The sequence below is a fragment of the Glandiceps talaboti genome, chromosome 5, assembly GCF_964340395.1.
Source record: "Glandiceps talaboti chromosome 5, keGlaTala1.1, whole genome shotgun sequence".
In the NCBI taxonomy this organism is placed as follows: domain Eukaryota; kingdom Metazoa; phylum Hemichordata; class Enteropneusta; family Spengelidae; genus Glandiceps; species Glandiceps talaboti.
Window position 1 is genome coordinate 14,452,765 of NC_135553.1, and position 15,942 is coordinate 14,468,706.

Sequence of the window (15,942 nt, forward strand, 5' to 3'; positions counted from 1 at the left end):
CCAGTTTTGGATTGTAATATGTCGCTATTTCGCAATGACAAACCGAATAAATTTATTTTTAAAAACAAAAGTTTCGTAATTAAATATTTTTTAAATAATTTAAATGATAATGCAGCGTGGCCCGCGAAAACACGGGATGTAAAATATTTACTGTAGTACCTTTTTTACCATACTTAGAGGGTCATTTCAGTCTGCTCTTTCAGCACATGAATTTCCAAGTGAACATGTTACGAAGGAGTGTGTGTCTACTTGGAGGAAGGGGCTGGAGATTTCATAGTTCTCCTTTACCGTGTAGGACTTCTAGCACAAATGAATTCAAAAGTATTTATAGTTTAGACAAGTTATATCCAAACAGTTCTGGTGATTTCAACGTTCCATATTCACCTCATAGTTCTCAGGTATGTACCTCTGATGATATTGGGGGGGGGGGGGGGTATCATCAGATTAAAAAAATTGCATGGCAACATCATAATGTAAAAACATCATTTGATTTGTGTGGGTAAGAATGAGAAGATTTTGTCAGACATTTCTTCATTTCTTCATTTGGAAAACTATTGATGGACGGTTCATATTTTTTTGTTTTCAATAAATTATATATTTATAAGATTTCAAATGGAAATTATTATAATAAAGAAATTAATAGTGTGTATTAATAAGCATAAAAACATGTTATTGGTTAAGTTGAAATACACATCATACTACACAAGCCAATATACTCTCTGAACTGCAAATATGGATTATATACCCTGTACCCTGGTCATTCTACATCATGACAGCCTACATCATTTCTTTGGTACTCAAAATATCAGTTATTATTAGTCCAAATCATCATTATATATCCAAATTTTTCTTAAATTATGCGTAAGGAGGTATAATTGGTTTATTCTCCAATATCCTTCATTCAGCCAGAAAATATCCAGACTTAAAGATTCTTCACTACTCATAATGACAAGGCCCCTTAGGTTACTTATATTTTTCTTGGCTGAATGTAGAAAATTATTGGGGCATAATATCTACTTTTATCACAATATGCATATTGTGGATTGATGGTACATGTTAAGGATTAATCAGCGCCCTAACTTTAAATTTTTGTTTAACTGAACTTGGTAGTTTTCTTGTGTACAAACAAATACCCCTGGTAGAGAGAGGACAGAAATGTGTAAATTGTTATCTCTTGTTCACTACACAGGTCAGTTCAGATGACTTCACTGGACATATACCAGTAGGTGAGTTAAAGAATTTTGGTTGCAATATCAAACAGACATTGTTTGTAGACAGAGAGATAGTAAAATATAGTCATTCTACCCTCCACTGTCTATGATTCAACGATTGTAACATTCTGGGTGTGATAGTGTATGTTACACGCATGGCACCACCAACAACAACTGTATTTCACCATCTGACAAACAGAGATACTTTTTATTTAGACACACAAGAAGTTGTTATTATTATTGTTTTTCCTCAAAAGTACAGCATTCAGTGTAAAGTCAGCCTGTGTATATTTGGATTATTCTAAAGCTTTCCAACCATCCTAAGTAACCGTCAAAATGTCCTCAGATTTTGTCTTGTTCTTCTTCTTCAGATAAACTGACAATAAAGTACAGTCGTAGTAGTGGACCAGGAGGACAGAATGTTAATAAAGGTAAGAATATCATCAGTTTTTGATAAAGAAATATGCAAAATATGCAAAATATGCAAAATGATCATGACTGTTGTAGTGATCTGACTACAGAGACTTTGAGTCCTAGCTCTATGAATAAAGAAAGTGAGGTGAGAATTTTCAAATTCACACAGCATTACACCCACATTGATGGTCATCTTCAGCAATGTTGAAGACATACATGTAGTATGGGTTGGCCTTGATGTATAATGAATTATGTCATCAACTTGTTGTGAGTTTTTTCAAATAACAAGTGATTGTTATACTTCAGTAAATAGAGTACTCTACTAGTACGTTTTACTATGCAGCACAAAAATTGCACCCCCCCCCCCCCGGCCATGTATAAACACAGCTTATGCTTGACTAAATTTTTAACCAAATGCACACAACAAACCTTTGATAAGCCGAGAGCTTTCGACTGCAGTCAGTCACTCCATGATAGAGGGCGCTGTTTATACAGCTTATTTTTGTAGCAGTCAATTAAAGAAAATTTTTTTTTGTCAAAGTATATCAATACACTGAGAGAATCTGAATACCTTGTTATCCTCTTAGCATGCAGAGATTTAAGACAATATGCATTTCTCCTTTGACATGCTTTTTGTCATTTTTTCCACAATTTTCAGTAAATTCAAAAGTTGATGTAAGGTTTAATGTACAAACAGCAGAATGGATTCCTGAAGGTACAAGAACAAAAATGTTAGAAAAGGTAAGTTTACTTTCTGTTTTTGTGGCAAATTTTATTTTTTTTAATGCAGTATATTATACAATACACAATAACTACCAAGTTTAAAATAAAAGGTTCATGGGTTTTAATTTGTGCATATCTTTTGTTTAGAATCCTCTGTCAATTGACATGTTTTGTCTGTGTTATTTATTCGTACATCAGTTGTTATTTACTTACTTTCAGTAGGTATTTGAATTATTTCATTCAACAAATTAGAAAAAGAGACGAAGATTGAAGACTTAAATAAGCTGATGGATTTATTGAAAAAATGTACAGTAAAATAATCTATCAATGCATGTGTACTCTTCTACACACAACACACATACAGACTAACAGATGGAAATATGTACATACATACATACATACATACATACATACATACATACACACACACACACACACACACACACACACATATGCACAAGCACAAGCATTGACTTAATTTTTCATACTTTTTCATTCACCAGTTTAAAACAAAGATAAATGCCAAAGGAGAGCTGATAATAACATCAGACACTACAAGAGCTCAGATTAAGAATTTATCAGAATGTTTACAGAAATTAAGAGATATGATATCAGAGGCTGATAGGAAACCAACACCGATATCAGCAGAAGACAAAGCTGCATTTAGAATGAGGTAACTAGGAGTACTTTGGTTGTTAATTTTTTTTTGTTCTAGAGTTTTTTAGATGAATATGTGTAAACAAAAAATCGTGGAAATTGACCCATGAGGGTGCCACATGACAGCATACTTTACAGACTAATTTCCTCCTCTTTGTTATCAGAATTCTAGGATTAAACAAAAATATTAACTTATGATCTTTGATTTCTTGTTTTCTGTAGAGTAGAGAGGTTTCATAGAGAAAGACTAAGGCAGAAGAAGAATCACTCAATCAAAAAAGAAGGCAGAAGTGTTTATGTAGAATAACATATCTTAATAGAATCGGTTTAGGACTTTTATACTTATTGGGAACTTTGTTTTTGTATGCGATTGTCATTCTCTGCAGTAATCAACTGTTTGTATTTACAGCTTATAAAGCAAAGGTTCGTCGAAAGACTGTGTGTACCATACACATTTTATGTTCCCCAAGAACACTTTAGATAGATAAGAAACAGGCTTCCCTCAGACCACTCACTACAAATATAAACAACACCACACTCATGCTGACAAGCAGGCACTGAATGTGTATACACATATCACCACAGGAAACCATGCAAGTAGACTCAAATTCTTGCTATTATGTATTTGTATGTGTCAAAATTTTGACACATACAAATTGATAATAGCAAGAATAGCTTGTTTGTTCCAAGGATGTTGTGTGTGTCTGTGTATCCGTTGGGGTTGGATGGTATTGTTTATATTAAATTTTGTGGTGAGTGGTCTGTGGGAAGCCTGTTTCTTATCTATCTAAATTGGTCTTGGGGAACATAAAATGTGCTAGACACACACAGTCTTTTGGCAAACGTGCATTTCTAAGTTGTATCCCTCCGTAGTAGCATCATTTGTGGGCTGCTTTGTCTTTTACAACTGCCAAATTGTGTAATATGATAAACATATTATTAGTATAAATAAAGTAATTCAAAGATTGAAAAGAGATGACAAAAAATGTTTTCTTTTTTGGATATTTTCATCCATTTTTATTTCGCCATGGAGAAGTAAAACTGAGATGTCGAATGCTGTAGTTTTGGTCAGTCTGTTTTGGTTACATATTAGTCCACAACAGGCAATGGGGAATATGTTGATAATTGAATAAAACTTATAGAACCTGAAGCAAATACCTTTTATTTCTTGCTGTTGAATGAGCACAATTCTAAATTTCTAAGTTGTATGCCAAAATCAAACTATATTAGACCAAAGACTAAGAAAGTAATTGAAGTAAATGCAACTGAAGATCCACCGAATCATGAATGTCATATGCTCAAACAATCATTGACAGAAACTGTCTCCTTTTTATACCAACATCAAAACGTTAAGGCTCCTTTGGAAAAATGCTCTACTTGGTACAAATGCAAATCAACATTCCCCATGCTATCTGCTCTATTAATTGGTTTTACCAATTAACATGAGTTTCACGTGCTCAAATTTCGGTGTCATGTCACCCCCCACCCCCCCCGTCCGTATACAATCTGTTACTATTAGTTTCAATATATCGTATACTGAATATGATCGGTGGTGGCGTTCTGTTAAGCTCCATTCCAACAACAGAGGAAAAAAACGAATCAATATAATTCACGTGTGACATTAATAACACGGACAGCTTACATTGCCATCATCAAAATTTTCTGAATCCGTAGAATGAAAGTGTGGGACGCGCGCAGTCAGCGTTCACGGTGAAGTTGCTCTGCCTCGCTCTGTTCTACGTAATGTTTTTGTTACTAAGCAACCAGCAGTGCGCGTCTTCTGATTCGATATATGACAAACGCGATTCATTTGTCACTCAAAGATGACGTCATGCCATTATTGTGTCGCCACTTCTTCGGTGCAAGTCTGACAACTTTAGTAGTACTAGTAGTCGGCATTTAGTTGCCATAGGTCGCCATCATGGGAAACAAGTGGGCGAAACCCGAGAGTGAAAAATGCGCCGTCACACTCAGAAAGAAAGGAGATATGTGGATACCTGTTCCCGGTGAGACGACACTACAGTCGCACGGCTACATCGTGGATAGAACCATCAGTAATGGCCAGTTCAGTAAGATAAAGCTAGCCCACTGCAACACGACCAATCAAAAAGTCGTCATCAAATTTATCAGCAAAAAACGCGCTCCCAGCGAAATTGCTGAAAAGTTCTTTTATAGAGAAGTTGAGATGATGAAGAAAGTCAGAGGACATCCTTACATAGTAAGTTTATGTTCTTGTAGTAAGTACTACATTAATCATGTGAACGTCGTAACGTAAAATTTCCAAGAAAGATTTACAGCCATCACGTCCTGTCAGTGTCAATTTCTTATACAAACTCGTTTCATGTTTGATAGAGGGATAAACACGAGGACATGCTAATGAAAAGTGTGACGTGTACACGGGCGGGGGGGGGGGGGTACTAACATGGTAAAGCTATGTAACACGCACACACACACACACTTTTTTTCGACTAGTGTAGACTTTTTGGGTATAAGTGAAAGAAACTCACCATAAGACTTTATGAATTTGTTATAAATGAGGAAAGAAAAGTGACACATGTAGGAATCGAACCCACGTCTCCCTAAACACTAGTGCTCTAAACGTCTAGTGTAGACGTTTGACTTGATTTTTAGGAGCAATTTGTAGAAGGTTAACATCCTTTTTTAATGCACCAACGACTTACTTTGTACCCCATGTTTTGGACAACGTAGTTTCCATTGAAGTTGCCGAATTTCTTCTTTTTTTAGAGACTCGATCGATGATACAATTTCCAAAATGCCAGGCAGATTTTAACATTTCGCCGAGACTTTGACTCATTCTGGCTGAATGTAGACATTTATATCGCTACGTATTTGAAGTTTTTGTAGCGTAATTTGACTGCACCAAGGTACAACTGTACCCATTAGATATCCAAGAACCCCCGGGTGGTATACATACTAGCATACACAAGAGAAGGGTCTTTTTTCATTTCTGCGATGATAGGTAACTGTAGGCCTATAATGTATGTGACGTTTATTACAATAAAACCCACAGACCTCTCGTACATCGAATGTGCAAGCTTTCAATTTGTATACCTTGTTGTTGTTGTTGTTGTCACGATATCACTAAAAACAATATAATTTTACCTTCTATTCAGTATTGATAGTTTAATGAAATCAGAATTCAGAAATTCTATTTTAAAAATGCATACAAGTATCTAAGATGTCTCCTTGTAAGTGTTTTACTTAGTTTAATATTGTACACAGTACATGTACCGTAATTAATCTGACCCACGATTTTAATATTGACATCAATATAAAATGTCATTTGGCGATACTTTTTATTGACGCCCATCTACGCGCGATTTGGATTGGTCAATATGACATTATGTAGTGATGAACACTATTGTATGATACTTTCACTACTTTTACCACCAGGTGGCGCTGTATGATGTTATTGAGTCGGAAAGCAATATCTACGTAGTGATGGAGTATGCACGACATGGAGATCTGTTAGATTATATCAACATCAAAAGTGAGTATTCAGTGATAGAAAAAATAGAGGTTTACAATTACTCTTAAACTGAGGAAAAAACACAAACCAAATTGGCCATAGCAAGGAATATAAAGAAAAAGATTGAGGCAGTCTTTCAACCACTTCGGATTTGGTTAAACAATTTAGAATTAAAAAAAAACAACAGTTGTCTGACAGAACTATAGTAAAATGTATGGTCCTGAATAAAAGAGCGATCCGAATTAATATATGTGGCTTCACTGATAAGATAATGCCAATGCAATGGGGATTGAAAAGTAACCCCGGAAGGCCAGATTGGAATTAAGATTTGGGTTCATGAGACGATCACGAACAGTTGACAGATAGAACTGTAGAACAGCTGCAATGGTCCAGAACAAAAGAATTGGTCCCATTCCCTTGATCGATAGATAATACTAATGTGAGAACCTGGAACTTACTCAACGGCACTTTCAACTCATTTATTAAATTCTCTCATTATCGACCGGGTCAAGTACTTTTTCCTTCACATTTCGATTTTAATACAAATTTATCACATTTTCTTCTCTGGTTGAATTTTGCGTACAGGACATTTGGACGAAGAAGAGGGACGTGTCTTATTTAAACAGATATTGTCAGCTGTCGGTTACTGTCATGAGAAGGGAATCAGCCACCGTGACATCAAATGTGAGAATATCCTCCTAGATGAAAATAACAACATAAAACTCTGCGGTAAGTCTGATAAAGGCCCAGTTGTTTGGCAGATCTATAGATTAAAAATAAAGGTGATCCAGAACAAGATAATAATCTCACTTATCTCACAAGATAACACTTATACGATGACCAATACGATGACCTGGGATGAAAACATAGCCCTTTACATATTGACAAGAAGATAAAATTATAACATAACATGTCGTTTTACCATAACTTTATATTAATTTGTTGAATTCAAACCAATAATGATCTCCGCTGTATCCTATTACGTCAACTGCTGACAGAAGTAATCTAAAACGAAAGCGAAAGTTTAGGTCAAAAGTAGTAGTGTGCACGTCATTCAACATTTTAAAAGGATATCTGTATTTTATATACTGTGCAGTGCGTGATAATTGATTACTTTGACTAGCCCTGGCCTAGCCTGGCCATTATGATACTTTTACGATAATGACCGATATTGGCGTAGACAATCTTGAGTACGTATGTAGAGTACTTTGTAGAATACGAGTGCGTCATAGGATAAGATAATAATGACCAACGAGTGATATTGGTCCTTAATTTTGAGAGCTGCAAAATGCCTAGAAATCAATTTATTACTGTTTGTATTTTTCACTTTGGCAGACTTCGGGTTTTCTAGAAAGTCCGGTTCTAAGTTAAAAACTCACTGCGGGTCATACGTGTATACTGCTCCTGAAGTGTTGGAAGGTGTTGTTTACGATGGACGTAAAGCAGACATTTGGAGTCTCGGTAAGTCAACTTACAGGCCCACTTTTATACAACGATTAAAATTGTGAACACGCGTAACTTCCAATCCGCATCGCAACCTCATAACAATATGGTTCACAGTACTTACTTTCATTTTCAAACTGAATTTCCAAATCCTGTAATTTATTATAATTCCAATTACCAAAACATTTTGTGTCGTGTCTAGGAACTGGTAAGAACTGTCCAGCTATGACATATAAATCACATTATGACGTATAATGTCTTGGTACTAAAAATCTGTAAACACGACAGTTCTGGGTTTATACTAACTAATTTTTAGGTACCACCAATTCAGAAAGCGCCAATGTTTTTACCACAGTCTTTATTCTTTCATAACTGTAATATAGTTTATTCCTCTTTCAATCGTATGAAAATAAAAAACCTGGTCCATGTAGCTAAACAGATAGAATTTTACATTGTAAAGAGAAAAGACAGCTTATGGCATATTATTCAGAAATGGAGAAAATTTTGATGAGTAAATTATTCATTGTACCGTTGCATCCTTTCTGTGAAATTGTTTTTATGTAATGTAACTATTTTCCTAAAACAAAACAAAACGAAACAGCTTCGTGGATATAATTTCGTATACACTGACTTGAACCAAAATGAGACAACAGTACAGTTCGCCTAACTATAGAGCTCTCGTGTATTCTGTAGACTGTTGTTAAATTTTTAAGGACCATTTATAAACTGCAAACTATTAAAACCACTGTTATATTAAAACTCTTCTTTCAACACAGCGTTGACTAATATTGCATGTCTGTGATTTGATTCCATTAGGCGTTGTTCTCTATGCCATGTTGTGTGGACGCAGTCCTTTCAAAGAGACCGACTTGGCCGTTCTCACCAACTCCATGAAGCGACGAATTCACTTCCATAAAAAGGTGACGAAAGGTAGGTAACCCACCATACTTATTTTCTTAGTAGCATATGGAAGTATATGAATAATTGCCACCACCATCCACACCACCACCACCATCACCACCACCACCACCACCACCACCAACAACAACAACAACAACAACAACAACAACAACAACAACAACAACAACAACATCATCATCATCATCATCATCATCATCATCATCATCATCATCATCATCATCATCATCATCATCAACGTCATCTTTAAATAGGTAATAAGTAAATTGTAATAAATACATGAATGAATAAATGAATAAATAAATAAATACATAAATAATAAATACCATAAATTTGAACGTTGACCGGCGTTCACGCAATCACATATAATGTTTTAATCCAAATCGTACAATGCTTGTATGTTTTATTTTGTGTAGATTGTCGTGAGATCATGCGATCGATGTTGAAAGTGACCCCAAAACAGAGAATTACTATGAAGAAATTGAAAGCCATGAACTGGATGCACAAACCAATTGATACTAGTACTTTGTCACATGGTACACCCGGTAGCTACTCAGTCATGTCATTGGGTGAGTTGTCCCTGTGTTCGATGCATGAATGAATGAATGAATGAATGAATGAATGAATATATGCGTGTCTATACATGCATATTTGAGTCTGTCTGTCTGTCTGTCTCTCTGTGTGTGTATGTATGTGTGTATGTATGTATGTATGTATGTATGTATGTACGTACGTACGTACGTACGTACGTATGTATGTACGTACGTACGTACGTACGTACGTGTATGCACGTACACAAGTATGAATACATACATGCATGCATGCTGGTTTGTTTGTTTGTTGTGTGTGTTAGTTTGAGGGTGTAATTATTTTTTCCCGTCTTACTATTTCCATGCAGCCTCCAACGATAGTTCGTCTGATTACATGTCGAACCCAAATGCTGAACATGGATTCACCCAGAGCAGTCACTCACGTGGCAGTAAACGAAGTTCAAGTATAGTGACCGACGTTCTGAAAGCTGTGGCTATCAAGCACTGGTAAGCGATGTCATATTAGCTCCGTTAAAACTGACACCACAAAAACCTCCTAATGCTGTCCGGGTTTCCTTTTACAATACCGGGAGAAAATGACAACAACTGTCGACTCCTTAACTTTGGAGCATTTGCCCTAAAGAAATTTTGATTTGCTGTGAAGTTTCTTATAATTAAATCAAAATAATATAACCTATTTCAAATAAAAACAGCATCTTACATTTTTGTTATGTATGGGATGGAAATGTACAGCCCGTTTCAAATTACCGTTCAGCGGTTCTGTTTGTTACAACCATACATAAATCAATAACAAACTGCATATTCTATGCTAAGATGGCAAGATTGCAACTTCTTGCTACATTTTGTTTAGTATGAAATAAACCACCTACACATTATGCAGACATACTGGCGCCTATATTAACGTTCTGACATCTGCCTGTGATGTCTGCTGATGTTGTAAGAAACTGTATTCCTCAGTTCAATCTGTTGTTTCTTATTGGTTTCTGTGTAGTTGTAGCAAAACAGAGTCGCTGAACGGTAACTGGAAACGGGCTGTAACTCTCAAAAACACTTTCAGCATATTTCAATTTGATTTCGAATATCCTAATACTCGAGTAATCACTTGTCATTTTCCTTCCACAGCGGCGGAGATAGTCAGCTTGACCTACCCTTCCACCATCTGACAGCTGATGTGTCAAAAACTGGTCTGAGAGGACCTGCAGCAAGGCGAATCAGTGTACAGCTGAGCCAAACTCAATGTAAGAAATATACTAAAAAACTTCTACAAAAAGAAGGAATTTTATACTTTTCCCACTTGTTAAAGAAGTGCAAGTCACCGCCTTCTAGTCGAATTCGGGAGGGGGCTTATAATGACCAACAGTTGTCTTCGTCCGTATCGATTTTCTTAACATTTGTTATAATATATTTGTGCTATTTTTGTCCTTTTTCCTCATCACATCTCTCCCCTCCGCCTCCCCACTATTCTGTTAAATGTCTATCAAATTTCTCTTTACAGTCAGCAAAGGACGCCCAGGTCCTGCCCAGCAGCGACGTATGAGTCTCGGTGTATCAAGTCCATCTGATCGCCGTGCTAGTCTCCGTAGAGGAAGCCTGGTGACTCAAAACTCTCAGATTCACATGCCATCGGGTGCTTTAATGGAATCCGTCACCCGTCTGCGAGAAAACCAAGTCGACAAAGACTTGCACGACCTCCACTATTGCACCGGTGCTAAGGTAGCTGCAGCTGTCGGCGGAAATCGTAGACACTCTGCCGAGTGCACACGTAGAAACTCTGTAATGACCGAATCTATGAAAGTGAAGGGCACAGATATGGATCCCGAAGAATTGGAGAAAATCGGAAGATTGAAGTCCAAAGTGGCACACTGTGTTGCTGAATAAAACAAATTAAATGTTGTTGACAATTCCATACGTATTCTACGGTTGCATCCAATAAAATCAAATCGCATAACTAAAATTTTCACGGTTCTGCTTTCTTAATAGGGAAGATGGGGTATGTAGCATGTTTATCTTCTCGTTTATCTGTCTCTCCTTTTCCTCCCATCTTCTTTCTATTGGATTCTAGGTAAACAAGGTTCCCAACTTCTCTACACATTTGGCATGTTCTCTGAAATCGTGAACAAGTGCCACCGCGCTGCCGCCATGACTGTAGATGATGTCAACAGACCAAACACTTGCTTATCATCACTGTTCATCACTAAATCATCACAAAATATACAGGGTGGACGAAAATTATTTTTAGCTGTAGGAGCTGAAAATTTGGGTCGGTCTTAGCGAGAATTAGAGAAAAAATAGGGTGACCCTAAGTAAGCACACAGCAAAATGCTTGAAGACTGTAATTCACATTTTATTGAGAAACAATTTTGATGTACATCGATATTGTAACTGTTTCAGAAAAGTAACTGGGATAGCTGTCATGTGCAAGTGAAGCTATATATTGTCAACAGTAAAATGCAAGAAAAATTAGTACTTTTTAAAACTGTGAGACGCTCTCATATTCTATCAATCTAACGATATGGAAATCATAATCATAAAAAAATTCATTTCCTGCCATAACATTCACTGGGCATGTAATATAAATATGACCCCCCCAAAAAAAAAAAATAAAAATAAAAAAAATAAAAAAAATAAATAAATAAAAAATAAAAAATAAATAAAAAAATAAAAAAAATAAAAAAATAAATAAGAAAATAAATAAAAATAAATAAATAAATAAATAAAAAATAGGCATTCAAACCTTTACATCAGGTAGTCATCCACCTTATTCATGTAGGGAGGATTATCATTCAATCCTCAGATACAATGCCACATATGTGGTGTCAATATAATAAATGCTGAGATATCACCAATGTTAATAGCTTCCAAATAAACAAACATTGAAAAAATTATATTACAATAGTTTTATGCAATATGACATTTGACCTGTTCAAACTATATGAAAACTGATCATAGATATTAGAACTCAATATCCTCAATACTAGAAGTAAAGAATGACATCACATTCAAACATTCAAGTAAAAAACCTGAAAGTGTTCAAACATACATGTGGTGATAGTGTAAAAAAGTGCAATTTAAAAGTATCAAATTCATTGTAATTGATGGCTATCAGATAATACAATACCACGGAGATTTAAAAACCTTCACTCACATAAAAAATAGTTTCCAAGTGTGACAGGTTATAAAAATAAAGTTACTTGCAAAAGCTATATTCAAATCTGTATTAAATTAAAGTACTCTTCAAATGTGACAGAAAAGTAAAGTTAATCTTCAAATTCATTGAAATTATTCACCAAATATCAACTGACTATTATTTGTGACTTCAACTTTGGTCTAGAAATCTGTAAAATGTCTATATTTCATGTTGGCTAGTAACAGATTTTACAAATTATGAATAAATGTATTTGATTTTCAGTTTCTCGGCCAATAAATGTATTTGATTTTCAGTTTCTCGGCCAATGAAAATATGTATTTATCACCTATTAAAACTTACCACTACAATTTATTTAGCATTTCTAATTTGAAAAACTAATAACTTGGAACACTGAAACATCTACTTGTGAATGTTATCAAATTACAACAAACTAAACAAGTTAAGATATATCTACATAGTAATACATAAATGATTCCATTGCTTGAAAAGATTATACATGTATTTAGTACAGGACATGACAGAACAATAGGAAATTTGATGAAATATTCAACTACTTAACCTTACAATTACAAGTCAGTTCATGAAACCTCCATACACAATATTTTGATAAAAATTTCAATTCAGCGCTGGAATACTTTAGATATTTTTCCCTAATATAAATTTTTCATTCAGCTAAGAAAATACTTACGGCCTAAGGGCCATTTGAATGAAGGCCAAGACAAGACATGACATGACAACACCCTTAGGCCACGAGTATTTTCCAGATGAATGAAAAAAAAATGATGCCCCCAATTCCATGGAAAATATTTTGAGCAGCGTAAAAACAATGATATTGATGTGATGTTGAATGGCTAGGGTTTCTATACCATATTTTTTTGCTTCAAGCACATTCAACATGATTTGTATGTGTGTATGTATGTATGTATGTGTGTGTGTGTGTGTGTGTATGTATGTATGTATGTATGTTATGTGTGTGTATGTATGTGTGTGTGTATGTATGTATGTATGTATGTATGTATGTATGTATGTATGTATGTATTAGATTTTCAATCCAAATTAAACAGAACATGTTATTTTTTCAACTTATTCAATTCCTTCTTTTGATTTCTGTTGATCCATAATGATTGTATCTCGTTCACGTCTAGTCTTCTCATTCAGTTCTCGTGCTTCTTGACTGCAATCAATAACATTACATCATTACACCGGATTGAACAGAGGATACACCTAAGGGACATCGATCACACAATGTCACATAAGCTCAATAAATGACCTTCGTTTGTTTCGTAGGGAAGAGGATCTGGTGTCAATGCAATTGCTGAACTTCATTTCACACTTTTAACCATTTTTTAAAACTGTCATGCCTTCAACGATAACAGCATTTGTATTTACTACTGAGATGTTGATAAGTTGATGTGATACACAGTGCTGGGTTTCTGGTAGTATTTTAATGTGTTTACCATCATGTTTTTACACAACATCAATCGTAGTGGTGTGACCGCTACAGTTTTCATCATGGTTTACGTCATATATAAATGTGTCAATGTCGCACTTATGATCATATGTTTAGGGGAGAGGAAGGGGTTTTGTCCTAAATGAACAAGTTTGTTCATTGAGCTTGTGCAACATTGTGCGATCATCCCTAAGTAATGAAAGTCTTAAATATTTGCTGGTCCTTTGTTCAAGAAAACTCCCAACAAATTCTCAATTTAATTAATTTAAAAAGAAAAAGGAGCATCAGTAATTCTTTAAATACAGAACAAAATGATGCAAAATAATACCCATACATGTATTATACTACAAAATGGCTACTGATACTTTTAAAATTGGATTTACAATTCCAAAACAAAATGTACATTCCCTAAGATGTTGCGGAAGTTGTGCATGCCAAGGGTAATAATTGTACCAATGCTTTGAGAATGGGCATGGGAAAGTACTATTAAAAGGTTGCATTATAGATGCTATTACCTATATTGTCGTTTATCTTCGTCTGGCAATTCTCGCCATGCATTACCCAGTGCTTTGGTCACTTCCCTACCTATCAGATGGGGGTGTTCCCTGCAATTAAGTGTAAACACATATCTCTTAGTACAGTTATGAAAGTACACATTCTATATGACCTTGTGGTTCTTATATTGGGCACTATAATTCTTTCCTTACATATTGAAATATTCGGAATAATTTTCTATCATTCAAATAGTTTTCAATCACCTTGCATGAACTTGCACCAAGGTAGGCATTCCGACATTTTGTTGGGTACGAGAATCAAAGAACACCACTCTTGGTATACCCAAGCCTCCTTGTGAACATTCAAGCACCTGTATTGTGCTGTGTTGATATCAATTTGCTGCTACCTAATGACTGTTTAAGTATATATGTACTGTGAACTGAAAAAGAGACAAGTTAAAATACACTTGTTGTTATTTGTTCATTCTACTAATTGTCTATTAGCAAACTTCAATACATCATCAACAGGAACGGCAAAGAGGTGATTAGTTTTTTATTATTAATATATTGCTAAAAAAAAACTAAATCAAATTAGCTTATACATGTATAATGATTTATATAATGATTTAAATCAAAAGTTAAGTGGCATCGGCATCAGAATAGAAAGAGTGCTATACACTTGTACCACATGATGTTGCATAATCTTACATGCTTCCTTTTGTATTGTGATATAAACTCAAGTAAACTTACATCTTATACTGTTGGTAATGTAATCTTGTGTAGAGTTGATAACCATTTATCCATGATTTTGGTGGTGGTAGTGGTGATGACAAAGACATCTGACAACCGTCTTCTGGTTCTTTCACAAAAGATGTAACATTGCTACATAAACTACAATTTCTACTTTCACAATCATGTAATGTTGATAACCTGTGATACTCGCCTGGTTGTCTTTGTACATTTTTGCGCTGTAAAAAAAAATCAAGTAAATATTTATTATAATTTAATACTGTAGTATATGTGGTTTTAATTAATAGTTTAAATACGATCGATTGATTTATTCGAATACTCAATTTCATTCTGAAACAAAATACATAATATATCCTCTATTTTAGAATACATGAAAACACTTTGAAGGAGTTGTGGCAGTCAAATGGTTAGTGATGTTGAAATGGTTAGAGGGGGTGGGTGGCCAGTAATCTGTACATTGCTGGTAGTGGAGTCAAGACGTTCAAATAGTTAGAGGGGTGGGTGGCCAGTAATCTGTACATTGCTGGTTATGAAGTCATGATGTTCATACGGTTAGAGGGGGTGGGTGGTCAGTAATCTGTACATTGCTGGTTGTGGAGTCATGATGTTCAAATGGTTAGAGGGGGTGGGTGGTCAGTAATTTGTACATCGCTGGTTGTGGAGTCATGATGTTCATATGGTTAGAGGGGGTGG

The 15,942-nt window shown here is 35.2% G+C and overlaps 2 protein-coding genes across 2 annotated transcripts; both read left to right on the plus strand.

The window, feature by feature from the left end:
- The first annotated feature begins 221 nt into the window (after positions 1–221).
- On the plus strand, positions 222–3,765 carry LOC144435043 (large ribosomal subunit protein mL62-like). The gene is made up of 6 exons (XM_078123585.1): positions 222–398; positions 1,190–1,226; positions 1,583–1,642; positions 2,284–2,366; positions 2,852–3,021; positions 3,228–3,765. Exons 1-6 carry the CDS (start codon positions 225–227, stop codon positions 3,310–3,312), a joined length of 609 nt encoding a protein of 202 aa, XP_077979711.1. The 5' UTR covers positions 222–224; the 3' UTR covers positions 3,313–3,765.
- A 1,161-nt stretch (positions 3,766–4,926) lies between these two features.
- LOC144435395 (testis-specific serine/threonine-protein kinase 4-like) lies at positions 4,927–6,563 on the plus strand. Its single transcript, XM_078123990.1, has 2 exons — positions 4,927–5,223; positions 6,420–6,563. Exons 1-2 carry the CDS (start codon positions 4,927–4,929, stop codon positions 6,561–6,563), a joined length of 441 nt encoding a protein of 146 aa, XP_077980116.1.
- Positions 6,564–15,942: the final 9,379 nt, after the last annotated feature.